The following is a 23,536-nucleotide window of genomic DNA, read 5'->3' as shown; positions in this document are numbered from 1 at the left end:
GTCCCAAAGACGATCATGTCCATGATGATCATAGTTATGCACCTCGGCACAGTGCACGGAGTGTTATTCTTAGCACTTTAGCGGCCATGTTAATTTTGCTATTTCAGGTCCTCGAAAGAAGCCCGCGGTTGAAACGCCGATCGCAGCCAGGGGAGGCCACAGGACGGGCTCAACTGGATAAACGGCCACTGAAACAGGCTGATGATTGGATAAATAGATAATGATGGCTTGAATAACGACGGGACCTACTCTGTATTTAGCTGATTTGATTAGTTACATAATTGTGCAGGGACCTAATGGGATAATCAGTAAAATGTAATAATGTGAATAATCATACCGAAAGGACACCATTGTCCTTTTCTAATGCGACAAGGTATGTTAGCTGTGCGGAGTACAAACAGTCTTATATGAAGGTTCCTGGCCTTAGACTACGCAATTCTCGATCCATTCAAGCTTATCGAGTTCATGCATGTTGAGTAGTAGTATATATGCAGTGTGCTAGCAGTAGATAGGTATTATGATCTAGTTTGGTACCTAGATAGAATGGTTCTCCAGCAATAATAATACCACTTTATTGACCGGCTTTTAGTGGAGGACGAAGTACCTTTTTCTAGGGTCATGCCGATCACATTGTTCATAATACTGAGACTTCTTGTAAATGGACACTGTATGCAATTATCATCGACCTTTGAATAGTTTCTTTGATCTTGACTGAGATTCAACCCTTTATGGCCCAGTTGTTTCGAATTTATTTTCGCCTCATAACTCATTATTATTTCCGTTTGACCTTTCGGCTTTGCCTCTTACGCGTCAATCCCAAGCGCAGCCCCCGGTTCCGTCTTTGGAGGAACCCCACCGCACGAGTGCAGGCACCAAGCCCAGCGAGATCTGGAACACCAAACTGTAGGAAGCCAGTCTCAATCAAAGCTCTCTCTACCATCGCAGGGAGTTCTCGACCATCTATCGTCCCCAAAAATAAGCCTGCAGAGAAGAAATTTTGGGCTGGCTCAAATTTTCTACTACCTCTATCCGTTCGTTCGCTACTCTGCTGCGTGTTGTTCTGTTGATCCGCGGTTTCGTCTTCTGTCATTGTTGGCGCGTTCCTGATGCTTCAACCCTCCGGTGCTCTGTTGACCTCAACTTGAACTTTTCTCCAATTTTCTCTCGCATTGGGATTCTTAATTGAGGAGGAGCAATCAGCTCCTGCAAATTCGTTAGGATGCTTCCAGAGAAGTATGGTTTTACTCCGCGCGGCTTGCCGCCACTACCTGTCCATCAGGACAGTTCATCGCTAACAGGTTGATCCCTGGGATGCAGATATGTCGGCCTGCTCTTGGCCATTCTGTCAACAATGGCTATCGGTATGTAGTGTTCTGTTCTCTTACCACGGTCTTTCGCCTCATATTGACACCTCTTCCAGGCACAAGTTTCGTTATCACAAAGAAGGTTCGTTCGCCTCGCCTGCCGCCCGCGGCAAACCGACCTCATCCCCGATTCGCCCGTCGACGACACCACTGCCACATAGAACGACATAACTGATTGATCGCATACAGGGGTTAATGCACGCTTCGGAAAGGCATGGATTTGAAGGAGAAGGCTTTTCATACCTCAAAAGTCCGATATGGTGGGGTGGAGTCACTACATGTACGAATGCGATTACGTCCAAAAGGGATAGGATGGAAAGCTGACGGAGACCTACAGTGGCCATCGGGGAAGTTGCCAACTTCGCTGCGTATGCCTTTGCGCCCGCCATTCTCGTCACTCCGCTTGGTGCGCTTAGTGTGTTGATTGGGTAAGAAACACTGGAGTTGGATTGAGTCCTCCTGCGCCTGGCTGACCTCCCTCTCTCGAAGTGCTGTCCTTGGGTCCTATTTTCTGCATGAAAGACTTGGCGTTTTGGGGAAATTGGGCTGCGCCTTGTGTCTGCTTGGCTCCGTTGTCATCGTTCTGCATGCGCCGCCGGATAAACCAGTCGAGACGGTTGACGAGATCCTCGATTATGCGATCCAGCCAGGTACGTCCCATGAACATCGTCCTTTTCCTTTCTCTCGACGTCGAGCTGGGTACAATGAATTAAACTCGTGTCACTTTGTTAGGGTTCCTTATCTATTGCCTTGCGGTTGCGATTTTCTCGACGGTCATGATCTACCGAGTGGCGCCAGTTTATGGAAAGAAGAACCCCTTAATCTTCATCTCTATCTGCTCAACAGTGGGCTCCGTCTCCGTCATGTCCGTCAAGGCCTTCGGAATCGCTCTGAAACTCACATTCAACGGAAACAACCAATTCACACATGCATCAACATACGTCTTCTTGATCGTCACGGCTTTCTGCATCCTTACACAGATGAACTACTTTAACAAGGCATTGAATCAGTTTTCAACATCCATGTAAGCTCCTGCGACTCCATGAAGAAAAGCCCTGACGCTAACGGTGTTCATCAGTGTCAATCCTCTCTACTACGTCACATTTACAACGGCCACGCTATGCGCCTCCTTTATTCTCTTCAAGGGGTTCAATACAAGTGATGCCGTCAACACCATCTCGTTACTCTGCGGATTCCTCACAATCTTCTCCGGCGTATACCTTTTGAACCTTTCGCGGCATGATCCCGACGGACGACACATGCTTAATTCGAAATTGGATGATGAAGGTGTGCCTACGGATGGCATTGCCAGCTTCCAGACCCGGCGATCTATGCAATCGCGCCGGAGCAATGAGCCACACCGTCGTTCATCTAGCTTTGCTTTCATGAATGGGCATGGGGACCGCGAAGGGCTCATGCATTCCTACGATGTCGAGAATCAGGCTTTCGGTCTGTCAGAGTTGACGGAGGAAAGCGACGGAGAACCGGGGCCGACCTATAAACGAAGCGATGATATTGATCGCACCACACAACATCTCAATAAGCATGACGAGTGATAGAACGTTACGAATCACCATAAATGTCTTCTTATCTTCTCCAACGGTCTTTACTTTCTTTACGAACAAAAAAGACACTTCTGTAACGCTTCCTTCCACTTGCGGTTTCATTGTTTTCACAGCTCGATTCATCCGTTATTTTTGCCGCAATCTAACTCGGTTTCATTACGGTCGCGGGATGCAACTGTACTTCTACTTTTCTACAAGCGCAGGATATACCAGGGTGAGGGTCAAGGGCTGCTTATGATTGATTTGGATGTTCTTTGGATACTCGTTTGGATAATTGCACCTTGGCTCGGCGAACAGCCCGCCTGGTCGCGTGCCGATACAAGAACTGTACATACGCACTTGTGTCGACTTTGGGATAGACCTTGTATCGATGCCATAAGCATTGATTATTTTAAGAATCCGAACTCACGTACGCAATGATGGCTAGTTTGTTTACTTGATAGGAGAGTATGACACAATTGGCAAGTCGCTCGAGCGCTGGGGTTGCCTAGGTATGATGTAAGACTTCTCCCGCCGGGCAAAGGTGGGTTGGGTCGGGTACGCGCAAGGTCAGCTGTGCGATTCATACCACACGCCCAACGCGATTTTTGTCACACAGCTCGCGTTGGTGATGCAGACTCTTGTGACATACTGGCATACCTGTGAAACTCAGCTGTACACCCTGGGTTACGATATCAAGCGTTGCTCTTCTTGACCTACACAAGTCTGGGTTGTTACACTTGCTCCGCATTTCCACTGAGAATTCTATCCAGCGACATGCCTGGCTTGCTGCGCAAGTTGGTCATTATCGCGGCTGTGGACGGTCTGATTCTTCAGCCGCATGGGAATGGAGGACGTAACAATGGCAATTACGAGCCGCAGTCTGTCCGGATTGACTACAAGACGAACAAGATCTCGTCCCTGTCGGCGCCGGCATCGGATCCCACCGTGAGGAAAGATGCCGGACTGGAGGCTTATGGTCTAGTCGGTAAGTTAGTATTTTCGGCTACTATTAGTGATATTGTCCTCAGTCCCTGCAAATCTGAATATACCGAGCTTCTTCCCTTCTGGCAAGGCAAAAACTCGCTTGGGCACCGGCCGCTAACTGGCCGTCTTGATTTAGGTCTCTTATCCGTTGCATCATACTCGTTTCTGATCTCGATAACGCAACGCCAGCAAGTGGCGCAGATACAAGGCAAACCAATATACTCCATAACCAATGTTGCAATCATTCCGCTCTCATCGCAGGCGGATGCCAGTCGAGCAATCTCTCAGGCAAAGGAAACCCTTCTTCAGGGAGAGGCCGGTGTAGGCGAGACAGCTTCAGAAGGCAGCATGTCCGACAACGAGACGGATGGAGGAGAACCTGACATCAACAGTGAGCCATCATCTCCAACCCAGGAGGACTCTTCCCCCCGAGACCGCAGAGGAAGTATAGCCGAAGATGTGATCGAGAAGCGCGTCCGGTTCGGGCGATTCGCTGCGAGCTGGCTTTCGAGGAAGACACTGGGCCTCCCAGGGCTTAGCAATGTCGGCCAGGACACGACCGAGAGACTTCTCGGGAATGAAAAGGACTCGGGAACCGAACTGCAGCCTCCAATCGCGAAATTGGAAAAGTCAACTGCGGTCTCGGATGCGCCAGGCGCTGGCGCAGACTCGCCGTTGGAAAGTGGAAAGGAACCTTCTGACCCAACGGTCGAACTGCTGCCGAAGCTGCTGCGGTACACCAGACTTATATATTCTTCAGAGAACTTCTTCTTTGCCTACGATTACGATTTAACAAGGTCTTTCGGCGTCCAGGAAGCGCGCAAAGATCATATACCTATGCACAAAGTAGTTGATGAGTTGGTATGTGAAGCGCTTTCGAACTGAACATAATGAGACGGTTTAACTGACCCTGGATTTCTACAGTATTTCTGGAACAGAAACTTGATGAATCCTTTCATCAAAGCGGACGCGCACAGTTTCATCTTACCACTTGTGCAGGGTTTCGTCGGCCAGCGAGAGTTCACTGTCTCAGCTAAAACAGAACAACCGGATTCCAATGTCTCAGAGGAGCACACAGAAGGTCGAATACTCGGTGAGAAAGACGAGGCACAGAGCATCAAGGTCGATGCCAAGAAGCGGAATTTCCTATTGACTCTGATTTCGCGACGGTCGGTCAAGCGACCTGGGCTCCGGTATCTTCGACGCGGCGTTGATGACGAAGGGAGCACAGCAAACACCGTTGAAACGGAGCAGATCCTTTCAGTGCCTGATTGGGATCCCGGCCACAATGTCTATTCCTACCTTCAAGTGCGCGGGTCGATCCCTCTCTATTTCTCTCAGTCGCCATATGCTTTCAGACCGGTTCCGGTGCTTCACCACTCGACGGAGACAAATCAACTTGCTTTTGACAGGCATTTTCGAAATCTCGCTCGCAGGTATGGCAAACTTCAAGCGGTGTCTCTCATCGACAAGCAAGCCGGTGAACTGAAGCTTGGTAATGAATACGAGAAATATGCACGGGTGCTGAACGAATCTGGCGGCATTGACGGTGTACCTCTGGGAATGGAGTGGTTTGACTTCCACAACGAATGCCGCGGGATGAAGTTCGAGAACGTGAGCCGGCTTGTGAAACGTTTGGAGTCCGTTCTAAACGAGTACGGCGATACAATTGTACGGAATGGTACGGTCACTCAAAGCCAGACGGGCATTGTACGCACCAACTGCATGGACTGTTTGGATCGTACCGGTGTTGCGCAATGTGCCTTTGGCCAGTGGGCCTTGGAACGCGAACTGAAGCTCGAGGGCATTGACATCGATTTGAGCCGCGACTCGTCTACCCAGTGGTTCAATACCCTCTGGGCAGATAATGGAGATGCGATCTCGAAGCAGTACTCATCCACGGCAGCTTTGAAGGGAGACTACACACGAACTCGCAAGCGGGACTATCGAGGCGCACTGAACGATTTCGGATTGACGCTGTCTAGATACTACAACAATATTGTCAACGATTACTTCTCACAAGCATGCATCGATTATCTTCTGGGAAATGTGTCGACTCGTATATTCGCAGAATTTGCCATGGAGATGCGAACAGCGGATCCCGGGATCTCCGTGCAGAAACTACGCCGGAGCGCGATCGATACGAGCTGCAAGATCGTGATCAGCGACCAGTCGGAAGAGTTCCTGGGAGGCTGGACTCTGCTCACTCCTCGGCAGCCCAACACCCTACGGACTTTACCATTCGAGGAAGCGGTTCTGCTCCTGACTGACGCGGCTGTCTACAGCTGCCGCTTTGACTGGAATACTGACAAAGTAACCTCATTTGAGCGCATCGATTTACGCTCAATATCGCGTCTGAATTACGGCACATATATTACATCGATTTTGACCGAATCACAAGCGAATGAAGAAGGTAATGTTGGACTAGTCATAGAGTACCGCGAAGGTGGCGAGAACGCCTGGCGCGTCAACACTCGCTCTCTGAAAAGCGATGTCGACACCAAGGCCCAGAACAGCAATGCACAGGCCAGCGGCGAACGTGGCTTGTATTCTTGGTTCCGAGGTGGCACGCAGTCGACCACGCGATTCATTGCCTTCAAAGCGCTTCCGCAATCCAACTCCGTCGCACAAAGCAATACCGCAGGCAGCGGCACTGTGAGCGAAACCGACTGGGTGCGGTCTATCTGCGAAGAGATTGAGCGCGCGATGATGGCCGGCGAGGGACCGCGTCCCAGTGAAGAAGGAAAGCCTCCGTCTGTGATTGAGAACTCAGATATTATCTCCCTGGAAGACGCCAAGAAACGCACAGGGATTCTGGAGCATCTGGTTTATGATATCAAGAAATTGGTCTGGGCGTAAAGATGGGATTATATGCAGTTATGTTATCAGTGAAGAATCAGTGAAGGCTCCTCGAATAAGGCCCAGGAATTCCGTCGTCAGAGACTCGCTGCTACGTTCAGCTGGTTGATACATGGGACCTTTCTCTTGATATATATTGCAGGTGACGTATAGAATAATGTAAGGGAGGAGCACATCTTGCATAGCATTGCTTCCGGTCTTTGTCAGATAGACCTATTTCACACATTTAATAGATACGAATCTTATGAGTTGACTGAGCCTGGCATACAACGGTGCAAAGTGTTGATATCATCCCAAACCAAGAGCAAGATGGTTCATGATATAAAGGACTTGGAAGTCTCTCCTCAAGTACCTAAGGTAAGAATGGTAATACGGTTTCGAATTTGAATTCAGCGTGTTACAATGTCTTTCACTGCATGAATTACCACACATGCTGTACCTTGAGAACCCGCACGAAATTCCCATTGATGATAGACCTTTTTTGTCACTATACTTCCAGATATGCATATTATCCTGCAATATCTTCTGTAAACTTCCTCTTTACTAATAACCGCCCGCATAGTTAGTCTTCCTTTGGAACTTTGTGCTGCTGGCTGTACATTTGGGGGATTGTTATCATTATTACCTTAAGTGGGTATCCGTATTTCAATTTCACTCCTAAAGAACCTTTTGCTGGCAGGGAAACAACTTTCTCTCAGCCACCAGACGGGCTTTTGGTCTTCAATAAGACTTGTTCTGTTCATATATTCTTCATATTCTTCATATCTATTGATAATAATACAATATACACCTTACTTGATCTCCAGTAGTCCTACATCTATAATACTTATTCTTTTCTGAGAAGAGGCGAAGAATCGCACGGGTTGGAGACCGCTTTCCCCCAAGTATCTAGTGGACGGCGGGGTTCGCTGTGCTACACTACTACCGCCAACTAACCTCTCCCTCCTCTGCCTCCCACATACTCTTTCTCTCGGGGCATTTTTGCCTTTCGTATCCGACGTTGTCTTATTTTTTTATTTTCCTTTTTTTATTTTCTTCTCATATTGTTCGACAGAATGGACTGGCAACCTCAGGATGAGCCATTGAGGCAGCTCGCCTGCTGTCTCAGGGACTCGTTACATCCTCACAATCGCGCAGCACAAAAGCAGGCCGAACAGGTAGGCTTTACACTTTTTTTTCCGTTCTCCTGTTCTTTCGCATCCGCAGTTTGCTTTCTCGCCTCGCATATACATTCCAGAGGGCTAGTACATGTGACTAACAAAAACTTCCTTTTTTTTTCCGGTTTGATAGATGCTTGTTCAAGCGACATCCTCGCCCGACTATGTCAATTATATCACCTACCTTTTTTGCACCCCGCAGATCCCCCCGGCCGTGGGCATGGATGACGACACTTACAATTTGGTTCGTTTCGCCGCTGCGATGAACCTTAAGACGAAGATCCGGGTCGCATACAATACAATTCCTCAGCCCAGTTTAGCATACATCCGATCCGCGACCCTGGCCGGGCTGCGGGACGGCAACCTTCAGGTGCGGAACTCCGCCGGTAGCATTATCACGGAGCTGTTGCAACAGGCGGGGCTTTTGGCGTGGCCGGAGGTGCTACATGAACTCCTGGGTCTGGTGGAGAACGCGTCGGGGGACGTCCCGGTCCTGGCTCAGGAGGCCGCCATGTCGGCCCTCGCGAAGGTTTGCGAAGACAACCGCAAGGTCCTTGATCGGGATTACGAGGGGCAACGCCCTCTCGATGTGATTATTCCGAAGTTGATGGACTTCACAACCAGCGGGAGCTCCAGGGTTCGGTCTATGGCGTTGAGCACCATCCACGTCTTCCTCCCCAGCAGACCGCAGGCGTTGATCGCCTCGTTGGATCTGTTCCTTTCGCAGTTGTTCCAGCTCGCCAGCGACACCGACACCGATGTGCGACGTATGGTGTGTCAGACTTTCGCACAGTTGGTGGACTTTGCCCCCGAAAAGCTCGTCCCGCACATGGAAGGATTGGTCAACTACATCATCATGCAGCAGAACAACGCGGAGGACCCCGAACTCGCGCTCGATGCGGCGGAGTTCTGGCTTGTTGCAGGCGAGCAGGCGAAGCTGCAGCAGCCCTTGGCGCCACACATGCCCAAGATTGTTCCCGTGCTGCTGCGGAGCATGGTATACGATGAGGATGAAGCGATTCGCCTATCGGGTGAAGGCGACGATGCTGAACTGGAAGACCGTGAAGAGGATCTCAGACCCCAATTCGCCAAATCGAAAGCCGCTCGCTTAGACCTCTCCAAGTCCGGAGCGCAGGCTAACGGCGACGCGGCCGCTGACGAAGATGACGATGACGACCTGAGCGAGGGTGAGATCGAGGACTCCGAGTTTGGCGATGACCCGGAGGACGAGTGGACTCTGAGAAAGTGTTCTGCGGCTGCGCTGGACGTCTTTTCAAACGTTTATCACCAGCCGATCTTCGAGATCATCCTACCCTATCTGAAAGAAACTCTCCGCCATGAGCAATGGCCGCAGCGTGAAGCCGCGGTCCTGACGCTCGGCGCTGTTGCAGACGGCTGTATGGATGCAGTCACGCCCCATCTCCCTGAGCTTGTCCCCTACTTGATCTCGCTTCTGAACGACCCCCAGCCGGTCGTACGACAGATTACCTGCTGGTGTCTTGGACGGTACTCGGAATGGGCTTCGCACTTGGTTGACCCATCAGAAAGGGCTCGTTTCTTCGAGCCTATGATGGAGGGTATCCTACGCCGGATGCTGGACGGCAATAAGAAGGTGCAAGAGGCGGCCGCCTCGGCCTTTGCCAGCCTGGAGGAGAAGTCGGACGCCAACTTGATACCCTACTGTGAGCCGATTTTGAGACAGTTTGTGCAGTGCTTTGGAAAGTACAAGGATCGGAATATGTACATCCTGTACGACTGTGTTCAGACGCTTGCTGAATGTGTAATGGGGGAGCTGGCGAAACCGCACCTGGTGGATATCCTGATGCCTGCCCTGATTGATCGGTACAACAAGGTGACGGACCAGTCTCGGGAACTCTTCCCCTTACTTGAGTGCCTGGGGTACATTGCTGCGGCGTACGGCGACGCCTTTGCTCCATTTGCGCCTGCTCTGTTCCAACGGTGCACGAAGATCATCTACGAGAACCTTCAGGAATATATTGCGTCTGTGAACAACCAAGCCATTGATGAGCCCGACAAGGATTTCTTGGTGACCAGCCTGGACCTCCTCAGTGCGATCATACAAGCCATCGATCCCCAGAAGAGCGGCGAACTGGTTGCCAGCTCGCAACCCCGCTTCTTTGATTTGCTCTGCTTCTGCATGGAGGACCCGAATTACGAGGTCCGGCAGTCGTCGTACGCATTACTCGGTGACTGCGCCATCAATATCTTCCCTCAGCTTGAGCCATACATCCCCAACATAATGCCTACCTTGATCAAGCAGCTCGACCTGGACTCAATCCGAGATGACGACCGACACACCGGGTTCAGCGTGCTGAACAATGCCTGCTGGTCGTGCGGTGAAATCGCCGTCACCGAGAAAGCCAATCTGGCACCGTACGCCGACAAGCTGTACCACGGACTGTCTACCATCATTAACAACGAGGAGATCATCGACTCGGTGAACGAGAATGCCGCGATGGCGCTCGGAAGGTTGGGCTTCTGCTGCTCCGATCAACTTGCCTCGCACCTGGCCGAGTATGCGGGCTCGTTCCTGAAGGCGATGAACAAGATTGAGTTCACGCGCGAAAAGGCATCCGCATTCCTCGGTTTCAACCATGTTGTGATGAAGAACCCGCAGGCTCTGGAGTCTTGTCTGGGCGAGTACTTCCAGGCCATTGCCACCTTCCCTGCCAAGTCACTTCATCAAGAGGACTACCATGACATCCAGAGCTCGTTCCAGCAGGTTCGTTGTACTTTTATCTTACTGTTCGCTGGCAGTTGCTAATCAAGAACAGGTCCTGCAAGGCTATAAAAATATGATACCCGACTTCGATTCGTTCCTCACCCAGCTTCCGCCGCACGTGGTCCAGAAACTCCGTTCTGTGTACCAGATTTAGAGTCGGCAGTTGTCTTACGATTTCGTCTCAAAAAAAACATTCTTTTCCTTCTGATGGGGGACCGGCGCAATTCAGAAATGCATTACATTCTTCTTTCCTCCCTTTTCTTAATGATTGATGCATTCTGAGTGTGGCGAGTGTTTCTGTTCAATTCATTAGGGCGGAGTGAGCCTTGATTTGTTTATGTTTACTTCATATGGGCGTGTTTCCTGTCTAGTTTAATCGTGTTCTGTCCTTCTCTTCTTACGCACATGTTGTGATATTTGGGTCTGCATAGAGTGTTGATCTGATGGGCAGTGACAGTACTACTGCAATGAAAAGTGGCAGCATCGAATGTTCTCTTGATCATGAGTCTGGGGAAGCAAAAGCAGTATAATGCAGAAGGGTATATACCACGAAAGAGAAGGCAAGATGCGGCGAGAGGACTCTGGATGGATGGGCGAGGATTTTGTACCATTTGTCGATTTGTTATGAAATTTATGAGATAGCTAAGGTAGCTAGTAAGATATGATAGACTAGGTAGCGATTGATTATTCTTGATGGCGATACCTGCAGGCAGTGAACGGCGACTCGGCCAGAAGTGTTCTTCTTCTTTCACGCTGATAGAAACAAAATGCATGGCAACTGCGAGAGCTGTGTCATTTTCAACATTGGCTAAGACTGGTAGCTTAACAAGGCAGGTAGTAGACGCATTATCAGCAAGCTGATGGTCTGTTAAGGCATCAGATGTCCCTGACCTTTCGCATGGCAATATGAGAGACCCTCTGGGTTGTGAGAGGCATCCATCCCAACATGTAACAACATAATATCATGTCGATGTCATTATTCACCAGAAGCCCGAAATCTATTCTAACTTCCAGCCCGGCATCAAACACAGACCTGATCTCGGACATCTATTTTTAACAGTTTCCCAGCCCACTGGCTGCATACAAGTATACTTCAATACTTGTATGCTATTAGCTGCTTCCGACTCCCACATCATATCTTCACCGTCCAAATCCATAAGAAAACTGGTGTATCTTCTGTGAACTCCGCGGAGTACACACGAGCGGAGACGAGATGAAGATCAACCATCCAAAGCCTAGATCGGAGGGGGGAAGATAAGTATAGAAGCAATCGCCTCTTGGCAAGAGCACTGATCACCGGCTGTTCATCAGTGCAAGTGCGAGCGAGTGCAGACTCGCATCGCGAAATAAGGCCTGAATGGGAAGGAGGCTATCATTACGGCTTCGCTACTACTGTATCCTCCCATCTCCGTGTTATCCTTGAGGATTGAATATAATGAATCTATAAGTTTGATACGGGGAGCGATTCTGGGCAATTTCCGGGGTTGCCCCGATGCATGCATAGACATCTCAAGTTCCAAGGCTAGGCTGTAGAAGTCGATACGCAAGCGTGATAGGGCGCCCTCCGTCAATAATATCGATGTGCAATCTCGCCAATCGAGAACCGGACTCGCATTTTGACTCCCATCTAGGTAAGACTGAAGAACTGACCTTCGGGGCAAGGCTATCTATCGCAGACAATGGCGATCTGGTCTAATTGCATGCAAACTATCGAGACTAGAGACTAGAGACTACCGGGACTAGACAGGGGGTGAGGGTTAGCCTTAGGACAATAATGACCACTGACCACTGACCACTGACCACTGACCACGGGCACTGGCACTGGACCAGCGAGGTTTTCCTAGTGAGCTGCAGCTAGCTGTGGGGGCTGTGAATTATATTATTATTGTACAGTGAACTTCAAACTGCATAACATGACAACTTTATAATCCGTCCGCAGCGTCATTGGTGGGAGTGTTGCTTCGTGGAGAGTACAGTTTCGAGTATGGTGTTTGCTGTTGGCGTCTTGGCGTCTTGGCTTGAGGCTCTTGTCTGTCTTTGTCCTCTGTCTCTGTCTCTGTCTATCTGTTCTTGAATTGTTATGTACTCACAGTTACGGAGTATACGGAGTAGAGTCCTGGATAAGTACAGACGAGAGTGATGCGAGGACTCAAAGTACTCTGTACACAAACGGCAACTGGTGAGACGCTTCTGATAGGACGACAAGTCTTGGTAAAAACTGCTGGCTGGGAGCAATCGGCTGTATTATTAATCACTCCTCCGTCTCTCTGTGCCTGCTTTCGCTTTGGTGGTTAGTATGGTTGATAGCTTGATTTCGGTTGGCTTCGTCCTGGAAGTTTGACCCTGAAGTGGGCCCGATGTTGTCGGTATGGATTACACAAGAAGGCTGTGAGTCATGTAGCGCATCATAGACACTGATCCGTTCGTTCTAGCCTGGTTGATCAGGCGCGTTAGTTTAGTCGGCCGCAGATTCCACCATTAAGTTCTGACATGGCCATTTGCGGCCTAAGTGGAAAAGGGTGACTATCGTCCTCACAGACTGCATGTTGGGGCGAGCTCTGGCAAGTGACGAGGGGTTATTCTCGTCTCCAGAGGACGATTGTGATTGAACGGAGGTAGCAATCACATCCTTGACTCCATGGCTCTGAGACTCCATGGCTTCGGACAGGAATGCATGGCTACAAGTATCTATCCTGCACTCTGCAGGCTGCTTCACCCTGTCAGCCCACATGGCATCCAGGTAAGGGCGGGGCGTCCATGTGTACCCTTTGCCCGTTTGGGTGCACTGCATCGTACAGGGTACACCCTTGACATTCTCTAGATCATTAATAAAAGCAGTCCTTGGACTGCTACGTTTTCATCGAAACCTCGTTAATTTCCACTCTTTTCGCTTCCACAAGATGAGCGACCTCCTGTACGCATCATCTCGCTTAGATATCATTAATGTGAAAAAGACAATGGTACCAAATCCCAGACAAAGAAGAGCAGCCGAATTAAAGTTGCGCCGGACTCGAGAAAAATTAAGTTGACAGACCCAAACAAGTGGTGATCTAGATTAACGCTAACTGGATTAGGTTCCATCTCGCGAGAAGCGAAGAACATGGACCGGGGTGTAAGCCCAGGCTGGCTTCCCATTGGCCTAAGGCAGAAAGCCCCGTCAGGCTGGATTCCCGTCGAAGTTGATCGAGGTGGGCCCGACGGGAATCTGAGTGGGCAGCGACCATCGGACGCGGAGAGCGACGTCCTAATTATGATTGGTTGTTAGAATCGGCAACGTCCGCCGATGCTAAAATTGGTTAGGGAGGGGTTATCTGAGGCAAGGGTCTGCCTGACCCACCTCCACTCTTCAACAAAGATTGTCCATCTGGACTTCTAGTTCTGGAGGGGTGAAATCTCTGTGAATCACACTGACGAGGTTACAAGTCTTTTGCCAAGGCTCGGCTCTGGAGCTCAGGCTATACAAGAAAATAGGCATCATCGTCTTATCGATCTCTTAAGTGACTGTTGCCTGCTCTTCAACGTCAGCCTTCGGTAAGAGACGGCGATGGTGATGCCTGCCCAGGCAGGACCCTGTCATGGGCAGCAGCCACATGAAATCATCGATTACTGATCGATCAGGGATTATCCCTTCGGTAAGAAAACGTGGTGATGGTCTGTATTGCAGTGCATGAGAATACACATGGAGTCGGGTGGGGACATACCTAGTAGAGCATGGACAGTACTCCCTAGTGACAGTACATATGCAGGGGGTTTCTACTGAATGAAAACGACTCGAATAAGCGAAACAATCGACAGGAACATCAGCTGATGCAATGAAATTAGCACTGATAATCCATGTCGCCGACTCCAGCACTTCGAGTCTCGACTGTTCCTTTGATAATCTGCTCCAGGTAGTTGATCTTTCATTCAGACTACAAGCAAGAACACAGTTATTAAAGCTATCGACTTCTGAGGCTCCTCATTGGGCAATGAGTTCTGCGCCTTCCCCATGACCATGGTCCCGGCCCGCAACCCCGAATAGCTCTGATAGTCTAGGATAGCCTCTGCAATTCCCACCCTGACCTAGTCATGTAGGTACCTGTAAGCAGTCGCTATTTCGTTCTGAAACGCCCTTCCTTGGCCGTTCTTTTCATCCTTCCAAAGCCTTTTTAATCCTTCTGCGGAACACCACCAAAATGCCACTAAACCACCGAAATTTGAGGTTACTACTCTGTATATTGCGGAAGACTCCCCGTCTCGATTGGACGTGGGTCGAAGCTGCCGGCCAGATGTTTCATCCGGCGGCCTGGGAATTTCTTGTCCCACACAAGGCGTGACTTGGTCTTGGCGTCTGCGTCTCAAGACTGAAACTGTGTGACATTGCAGCCAGAGTCCAGTGACTACTCACATTATTCTGTGGAGTACTACGGAATACGGTATATCGTGTTGTCCTCTTCGACGATTCAGCCTCTTGCACATATGCGTTGACTTGCAATGAAGAGGTTTTTTTTTGGTTCCATATTAGTCTGATTCTCTAAATGCAAACATACGTATTATTTGCCTGGGCTCCAGAAGAGGCTGATTAACATAGACCCCACTCGTGGCCTTCACTGGTTTGCTCAAAACTCAGCCGCAAATGACCCAGTTTGCTGGGATAGCTCAGGCACGAGCTGCACACCACAGTGTCCTACAAACTTTCCTCAGCTGGAAGAAGTGTTTCCAGTAATAGCAGCAAACTTTGAGGATTGCAAAGCCCCCATCTCCGCCTGCGAATGCTAAATAGGTTGTTTGTACACCGGACTGGTGCTAAAGAAGCCCGTTCCTCTCGAACTAGCGTCATGATGCCTTAACTGGTTAGTACCTCACACTTTAGAGTGTCACAGCCCCAGCCTAGCTCGGTTTAGTTGACACAGAGCTGGACGAGATTGGTTGGCCCGCGCAGTGCCTATGACAGTTTTTAGCCTTACGAGGTTTAGTGATCTGGCCATCAACTTGTCGATGTAATTTGTCTTGTTTGATTGTTCTTTGCCATGCCTGATACTGCGGATTATTTTGACGGGTTTTGCCTTGAATAGTAGGTACTACTGCTGCGTGTAGTTTGACAGTCGATGTATCATTACTTTGCCTTGACGGCAGCAGTGTTGATTCGATAGATATTTTTGACAATATCGAACGTCCCGCAGGTCGGAATCTGACCTGTACGTCACTTGAGATGTGGAGCCAACGTGTTATCTCGGCTTGAAGCGGCAGTTTCGTTCTGCCAGTTAAAGGGGCTCAGCGGCCCAACTTCAGCACCGATGACCGACAACGAGACAGTCTCTATTCATATTCATCCGAGCAAGTTTTAAGCTTACTATTTTTTCAAAGTTTGAAGGTTAATTGCACTTGGGAGTTGAGATCTTCGTAAGCGGTTAAGGGTCTGAATTCGTGATAGATAGTTAGCACAATAGCATGAGCTAGCCTAGGCCATCAGTTCATCATCAAGCAAAATCAATTGGAAGTCTAATTGTGATAGACACTCAGGATTGGATCAAACCAATCAAGAGTTGATATAAGCGGTGTTAGCCTGTTAACCGGCAGCATCCAGCAATACCTTGGCATTAAACTTAGACTCATTTTGGATACAATGAACGAGAAACAGTCAATTTTAAACTGTCTCCTCCGCTCATCGTCCAGGTAGCCGAATCGGCGGTAGGCGCCTACCCGAGACAAGAAAAGGGGTTGTCGATTAGCGTTTCGGTGGAGCAAGTGTGATGTTCATCCTGTTCGCTTAACAGTCAATTTCTTGAAGTTTCGACTGTTAGGGTAATATTCAAAACGGCGAGATTGCCAGCATTGCAGAGCCACTCCTGAGTCCTGTCTGTCAGAATCTCGCTGCCCACCTAGCTAGATCCTATGCTAACCCCATCCAGTTAGTCAGGGAATAGTACCATGGTCCGTGGAGGTTTTCCCTCAGCCAATGTCTGTCTCTCTCCCAAAATCCCGAATGGGCAAGTTCTTCAATAATAATGGAGAACTATTCCGAGATTGTCACAGATGCTCCAGATTCGACCAAATTGGGCGTTTTCCTGGATCAAGAAGGATCTAGAGATCCGGCAGACCCTGTCCGGACTCCGACAAAACATGGTAGGTGTCAAATTGAAGAAAGTCAGCGCCCAAGTCCCCAGAGACGGCGATATGATACTTGTCGTTTGGAATGTGATTTCTTTTTCTTTCGCCCCTTTTCTTGAATCATTGTAGACAAGGATGCAACCCATTTTGCTCAAGGTATAATTGACCGCAGCATGACGAAATAATAGTCAGGCACTCTATAGTACTGAATATTAGTAACCTCGACATTTGCGCCCTACACCTTGCCCGTTCTGCTCGCCGACAGTCCATAGTGGATAGTGGAGACAAAACACCTTCTGCAGTGTCCATCATATTCCTCCGGGCCTCGGTCTCACAAAAAAGCGTGATAGGCTGTCTACAGCAAGTCCAGACGAAACTTTATTATGGCCCGTCAAGTTAGACGGGCTCAGAACATCTTCCGAAGCCCCCAAATCCATAAACAGTAAAGTAATTATTGGTAAAATGGTGGTGGTGATTCTGCCATGTGGTGCAACCGGCTGGAGGGGGAAGAAAAAAAGGTGATTCGATGCTTCAAGGCCTAATAGAATGCTGGATGGGGCCAGGTCCAAGCTACCCAGAATAACCCCTCTTCCACACTGAACTCCAGGTGCTATCATAGTCCATTCTGTACCCTTGAACGTATTTTTGTGTCCAGCCGTAGATTTTCCTTTTTTCTTTTTCTTATTTTTATTTTCTCTTATCACGTCTATTTTATTCTTGGCCCTTACATATGTAAACTGATACTGGATAGTCTTGACAAGGAATTGCTTCCGATCATCTTCCCACGCAGGAGACACTCTAGCATCATCTCGTCCTGTCCAACTACCATTCTCCCTGACAAAGCACATCGCAGATTTGATCATTACTGGTTACACCTGCAGTAGTATCCAGAGTTGCTGCACGCTCTTCCGTAGCCTGTAAGCCTGTAACTGAAACCTGTATGATGAAGGTTGCTCATCTTCTGGGCCCCCACACCGACGTCCTGAACCTTTTACTCTTTTCATCTTGGTGGCAGATGGTTCCATGTATCTACGATCTCTCTGACTGGACTCCATACATTAATCCCAAACGATCAGCATCTGACCGGTCCTCCGCCGTGGCGTTCGAGCATCTCGGCGTGCCAATCTTCAAGCAGTGGGCTAGTCTTGATCTATCTAGTTTCCCTATTTTCATGATGATGATGGTCCCTTCATTTTTTGATTATTTTATTTTTATTTTTATTATTTATTCTTTATTATTACGATCTCGTCTATTTTACTAATCACTGCCTATCGAGGTAGCTACTTTATTCTGATTTTAATAGTAGTTTGTTTTCTTTTTGCTGTCGTGGATTTTTCTTTTCCACACGATTGTTCACCTCTTCCTAAAGTGCCCACTGCTCAACGGTTGAGAAAGGGAGAAGAGAAGTGACTAAAAAAACCGGTGGCTGCATTTTCAAAGCCGTCCTGATTTCTGACTGACTGATTTAATCCTCCGTTGCTCCTGTTCCTGTCACTCTCGCTTGATCATCTCCTCCAGTATCCGTCCTCCTTACTCCATACTGGTTCAAAACGCGAACCCGACCCCAAGGGTGTTGCCGTTTTCTCGTATTCTCCACGTGCATCTGCTCTATATCTTCATTCCTCCACCTGGGGCTTGCGGCTCGAGGTTATTTTTGGAGTCTTCTCATTTAACCTTGTCCCGGATCGACTATATACTTCCCCTCCGTCGTTTCATCCGCCTTTATTCTCGTCCTTGCTCCAAGCGTCCGACGCCCCAACGCCAGAGCGAGAGGCAAACTTACTTATACTTTGTCCATTGATCATCCTACTTATATTTCTTCTTTTTCACTTGGCCAAAGATCTTTTGTCCACTGTACATCATCCTCACCTGGCTGTCGTTGGTAGCCTTCTTCCTAGGACATCATCCTCAAGCTCAACATCTATAATCGCCCCCCAATTCTCACCAGACACAATGGCCGGTCCTGGTGGTGGTCCTCCTCGCAAGAGCCATACCAAGTCAAGGAATGGCTGCGCTACTTGCAAGAGACGACATATCAGATGCGATGAGACCTTCCCACAATGGTAACGCACGCCGGCTACTGTGTACGCTGTCCGTTGCTAATTCCTGAGTAGTCGAAACTGCACCAAGCACAATTGCCGTTGCGACTACATGGATGTTGCTCTTGCACGCGAGCAATCTAACAAGGCCCGCAAAGCCCCCGACCTGCTCATGTCGCCTGAGATCGAGATGGAGATTGAGAACTGGCACGTCACAGGAGTGCCTCCCTTCCCAGAACTGATGCACTACCCTCGGAATGCATGGTACAAATTGTTCAGGTCAGACTTGCGCTTGATTCATCATATCATCGGATTGTCCATCGATCTTCATCGCCGTGGTTTCGGAGAGTGTACAATTTGGGCTCAGAAGATGCCACTGTAAGGCCTCCTTGATGAGAATGAGCAAGAGCGTTTCTAACGATCTTCATAAGTTTTCTGTCCCTTGCTCTGTCCAACGACTTCGTGATGAGCTCCATCCTGACCCTGTCGGCTTCCCACCTGGCTTTCATCACGCGGAATCAGGAGACCAAGCAGCTGGCATATCATCATCGTGGTATCGCAATCAAGGGTCTGCACAAGGCCATTGGCTCATTCTCAAAGGAGAACTGCGAGGCCATTCTAGCTTCATCTATTTTGCTCTCCTGGCAAGCATCTGATTGGCAAACATGGGCATCCTTACAGCAAGGCCTTACTACGGTGAGTTGTCATACTGCCGACGTATATAACGAAACTAATTCGAACAAGGTCTTGAATGCGATGCACCCCATCTGGAAGCATGAGTCCGAACTAGCCGTGCTTCTCGAGAACCAGAGATATCTGGGCTGCACAAACTCGCCAGTTATGACAGGATACCGCTTTGAGGATGCTGATCTGGCCAGCCTCGACCAGACTATTGTGGCCCTCCAGAGCGTACAGAAGCGGGTTGTTCAGAACCACGAGTACTACACTCGGATTGGAGAGTTGCTCGACTTTGTGCGCAACTTTCAGATGGATCTTCTGTCGCAGACACCCGAGCAAGCATTCGAGCGTGTTCAACCGCTACGCAGATGGCTATTCTGGCTCCCCGCCGCCATGCTCCGCGGTGGTGATGCAGATATCGGCGCTCTGGCTATTCTTGCACAGTTTTACGCCGTTGGAGTCGCCTTGGATAGCTTATTTCCTGATATGGGGGGTGCCTACCTGGGCCCGCTGTCAGTCGGACCTGTGGAGGAGATCTACCGGATTGTCGTGACAAGGAGCACAGCAGATCCCTTCAGTCCTGAACTACAACTTGCCATGAGCCTCATGGACCTGCCCCGGCATATCGTTGCTAGATACAAGAGCCGTCTTCAATGGTCACCACGACATTCCCTCGATCACTGCTCTCCCACGCCCCCAGCCCATATCGCAACTACCACGACTACCGCCTCGCATCTTCATCCTCACCCTCTGCGACCTCAGCCACCTATGCACCATATACGCCGCCTCTCGAATCTCCTCTCCATTCGCCTCCTGCGGTGACGATCGCGAGCTCGCCGTTCGACGCTGCAGGAGCCTATGTGACAGCTCCGATGTCACATACTCTCTACCCGCCATCTCCTCGACTCCTGTCCGAGCCCAGCTCGCTTCAGCATTCGCCTGCTTTTGCACCGCCTTACCTCGAGAACATGCTTTGCGGAGAAATGTCGCGGGCGGACGGAACCCTCGATCTTAGCATCGGACTCTACGACGATGCTCATTCGATGCACATTGCCGGGCTGACCGCCACGACGGAGGCCTGGAACGGAACCATCTGCACCTGATCCTTTTTTCTACTCTCACTTCTCAAATCCTCTTTTACACTTTTTTTTTTTTCGCAGGCCGACTTACGAAAACGCATTTGATTGAGCATGGGCGAATAGAAGGCTACTTCTTTTTTTGTACACTTTTGGATTTGTGGCCGTTTTCTTTCTCTGATGGATCATTTTGTCGCGATTTGATTTGTCTTGCATATTTGTTTTTGAGTTTCACATACCCCACATTCGCTACGAATGATTTGTTTGATTTGCAGGACTACTTTATCCAGCATACAGGAGGAAAATGCGGGGAACGAGGATGAAGCCAGGAATGGATGGATTTGATACCAAGATAGCAATATACCCTACTCTCGTTTGACTTGATTGGAGAATCGCACACATTGTTGTTATAAAAATAAAAATAGGATTCGATGTATGATACAGCGGAGTGAATAGCACGATTGTTCGAATAATTCGAATTTTGTACAGAGGTAGTAAGATGAAATCACAAGACTAAGCATGCAGGATGTCGATCTGGAAATATCCGCATTCCCCAATCCCAGCCCGCACATGTGGATGGATATTTTTAGACACACCGTCATAGCTATTTTACCTATCTACAAACCCTATCTTCACCAGACGACACTGAAACGACAACTGACCATTCGCTGAATGAGCCAAGCATTTGAAACCCGAACCTAACTGGAAATACTTGATCGACTCGTTACCCTACAATAATGTCATACTCTCAGTCATACAAAGTTAGCTCCAGCCTCCACCTATATTTGGCAACCCATCGCGACACAAACCGTCTGGCGTCCCCATGTGCTTTGACCCTGATCGTCAATCGATAATCTTCAGCGTTTTATCTGCTTCTTACTGGCTGATAGGGTTGGAAGGCTAGTCTACCCTTTACTGAAAATGGGGAAACCTCGTATTCGGTAAATGGGCCCTGTATGTGAAGCGAAGACCTTGCCTCGGAGTCTTGTGTCAGCATATGACGATATGTCAACTTTACCAGTAGAGGGGTAAGGTAGATAATCAGGTGGGTCGATGGGGTCTGATTTTGCTTTATTTTTGTTTTGATTTTGGTGTTTCAGGTTTCGAGTTTGATATATACTTTGTACTTGATGGGATGATGTTAAGAGTTAAGGAAGGTGCTATCGGAGTCACTCTGTTTTGGTCTTGTTCTATTCTTGCTTCACCTGTGTACTTTTGCATTTCTATAAACAGGTACTGATAAGGATTAGTGGGTGATGGTCGATGGGGTGACTTCCGGGTACCTGGTATTTTGTGGAGCTGGGACTGCTGGGTGGGTTGACTTGATCAACCAGAGAACGGGCAGACTCTCAGTAGCAGTGTTTCTCGTTGAAAAGTACTACATCAGCGTGCTTGAGATCTTATGATGCCTGAGCAGATAGACCTGTCCTCTTAGAGGTGATGAGCGATGCTCATCACGGTAATAGAGGATATACAGGTAGGTGTCCTGCTTGGAGCTTCAACCCGTGAAGTAGAGAAAGCCATGCATATCAGTTAGAAAGAACACATTTACACGTGCTACATGTCATGGATGACTTTCATCATATCAATCACTGCTTGTGATCATCGATTGCATCGCAACAAGTTGAGTGCCGAGCCTCTGAGAGGATGGAGCTTGTTTGCATCGCAGCCAAACATGCCTCTTTGGGCTATCTTACGTAGGACCTAGCAGTATCATCGCAAGCCCCAAAAGTCCAAACAATCGACTATCTATCATACCTTCACTCAATCTTCAAAACAGCACCATTCTATCCGCTGGTCATTCAAAAGCAGTGACCGCTACTCACATCATTACCTACTTCCCCCATACAGTCCCCGGATTTTACCTGATTCCTGACATGGCCGACGGCGGAGGCTGGAGCACGATCGAGTCGGATGAGGTATGTTCAACTTCTTCTCCCCAAACATGGACCTCAAGTCTAACGCGTCCAGGGCGTCTTCACCTCCCTGATCGAGAATCTCGGCGTCAAAGACGTTCAATTCGAGGAACTCATCTCCCTCGACGCAGACACAATCCGCTCACTCAGGTAACCACCACTCCCTCCCATGAAACAACCAGCCAAGACACTCACCATCCTACTCCGTGAGTCCTTACAGCCCCGTCTACGGCGTCATCTTCCTCTTCAAGTGGATCCGCGAACCCCCCTCAACAAACACCACCCAACCCCTCGACGGCACCTACGTCACCTCCCTCCCCGAAAACCTCTTCTTCGCCGCCCAAACCATCCAAAACGCCTGCGGCACCCAAGCCATCCTCTCCGTCATCCTAAACCAGGACTCCCCGCCTCTAGCCCCTACCCCATCAGCATCGGGCCCGAGCTCCGCTCCTTCAAGGACTTCACAACTGGCTTCCCGCCAGACCTCCGCGGCGAGGCCCTCTCCAACTCGGAGACCATCCGGACCGCGCATAACGCCTTCGCGCGCGCCTCGCCCTTTGTCGATGAGACCGTGCGCACGGCGCAGGACGAAGAGGCGGATGTCTACCATTTCATTGCGTATACGCCTGTCAACGGGGTGCTGTATGAGCTTGATGGGTTGCAGCCGTATCCGATTAGTCATGGCGAGTGCGATGCTGAGACGTTCCCCGAGAAGGTGATCGAGGTTTTGCAGCGGCGTATTGCGCGGTATCCTGAGGGGGAGACGCGGTTTAATCTTATGGCAGTGGTGAGGGATTTGAGGGTGCGCGCCCGGGAGACGGGGGATGTGGAGCTGTTGGAGCGGGAGGCGAGGAAGAGGCGCGCGTGGGCGTGGGAGAATACCCTGCGCCGGTGGAATTTTGTTGGGTTCATTGGGGAGATGATTAAGGGGGTGGTGGGGATGAAGGAGAAGGAGGGGCCTGGGGCGTATGACGCGTGGGTGGAGAAGGCGAAGCAGGAGACTCAGAAAAGATTGTTGAGTCGGAGAGGTTGACCATGAATGATCTCCATGATAGTTTATGAGCAAAAATGGATGATATAGCG

The 23,536-nt window shown here is 49.4% G+C and overlaps 5 protein-coding genes across 5 annotated transcripts; all 5 read left to right on the top strand.

Annotated features, from left to right (window-relative positions):
- Positions 1 to 1,284: 1,284 nt before the first annotated feature.
- P174DRAFT_160078 (DUF803 domain membrane protein) lies at positions 1,285 to 3,042 on the top strand. Its single transcript, XM_024821201.1, has 6 exons — positions 1,285 to 1,361; positions 1,421 to 1,644; positions 1,702 to 1,792; positions 1,854 to 2,014; positions 2,097 to 2,388; positions 2,443 to 3,042. The coding sequence occupies exons 2-6, from the start codon at positions 1,560 to 1,562 to the stop codon at positions 2,918 to 2,920; spliced, it is 1,107 nt and encodes a 368-aa protein (XP_024682334.1). The 5' UTR covers positions 1,285 to 1,361; positions 1,421 to 1,559; the 3' UTR covers positions 2,921 to 3,042.
- Positions 3,043 to 3,509: 467 nt separating this feature from the next.
- On the top strand, positions 3,510 to 6,992 carry P174DRAFT_440986 (SacI domain protein). Its single transcript, XM_024827193.1, has 3 exons — positions 3,510 to 3,896; positions 4,032 to 4,756; positions 4,820 to 6,992. Exons 1-3 carry the CDS (start codon positions 3,686 to 3,688, stop codon positions 6,752 to 6,754), a joined length of 2,871 nt encoding a protein of 956 aa, XP_024682333.1. The 5' UTR covers positions 3,510 to 3,685; the 3' UTR covers positions 6,755 to 6,992.
- An 817-nt stretch (positions 6,993 to 7,809) lies between these two features.
- P174DRAFT_459884 (putative importin beta-2 subunit) lies at positions 7,810 to 10,808 on the top strand (the record flags this gene model as incomplete). The annotated part of the gene is made up of 3 exons (XM_024829816.1): positions 7,810 to 7,911; positions 8,045 to 10,654; positions 10,707 to 10,808. The coding sequence occupies 3 exons, from the start codon at positions 7,810 to 7,812 to the stop codon at positions 10,806 to 10,808; spliced, it is 2,814 nt and encodes a 937-aa protein (XP_024682332.1).
- Positions 10,809 to 18,697: 7,889 nt separating this feature from the next.
- P174DRAFT_484360 (putative C6 transcription factor RosA-like) lies at positions 18,698 to 20,658 on the top strand (the record flags this gene model as incomplete). Its single annotated transcript, XM_024830761.1, has 5 exons — positions 18,698 to 18,807; positions 18,859 to 19,161; positions 19,215 to 19,479; positions 19,528 to 20,117; positions 20,162 to 20,658. The coding sequence occupies 5 exons, from the start codon at positions 18,698 to 18,700 to the stop codon at positions 20,562 to 20,564; spliced, it is 1,671 nt and encodes a 556-aa protein (XP_024682331.1). The 3' UTR covers positions 20,565 to 20,658.
- Positions 20,659 to 22,414: 1,756 nt separating this feature from the next.
- Positions 22,415 to 23,486, top strand: P174DRAFT_420317 (putative 26S proteasome-associated ubiquitin C-terminal hydrolase; the record flags this gene model as incomplete). Its single annotated transcript, XM_024824859.1, has 4 exons — positions 22,415 to 22,456; positions 22,509 to 22,603; positions 22,674 to 22,836; positions 22,911 to 23,486. 4 exons carry the CDS (start codon positions 22,415 to 22,417, stop codon positions 23,484 to 23,486), a joined length of 876 nt encoding a protein of 291 aa, XP_024682330.1.
- Positions 23,487 to 23,536: the final 50 nt, after the last annotated feature.

The sequence above is a fragment of the Aspergillus novofumigatus genome (assembly GCF_002847465.1).
Source record: "Aspergillus novofumigatus IBT 16806 chromosome Unknown P174scaffold_4, whole genome shotgun sequence".
NCBI lineage: Eukaryota > Fungi > Ascomycota > Eurotiomycetes > Eurotiales > Aspergillaceae > Aspergillus > Aspergillus novofumigatus.
This window is presented reverse-complemented; position numbering and strand designations above follow the sequence as displayed.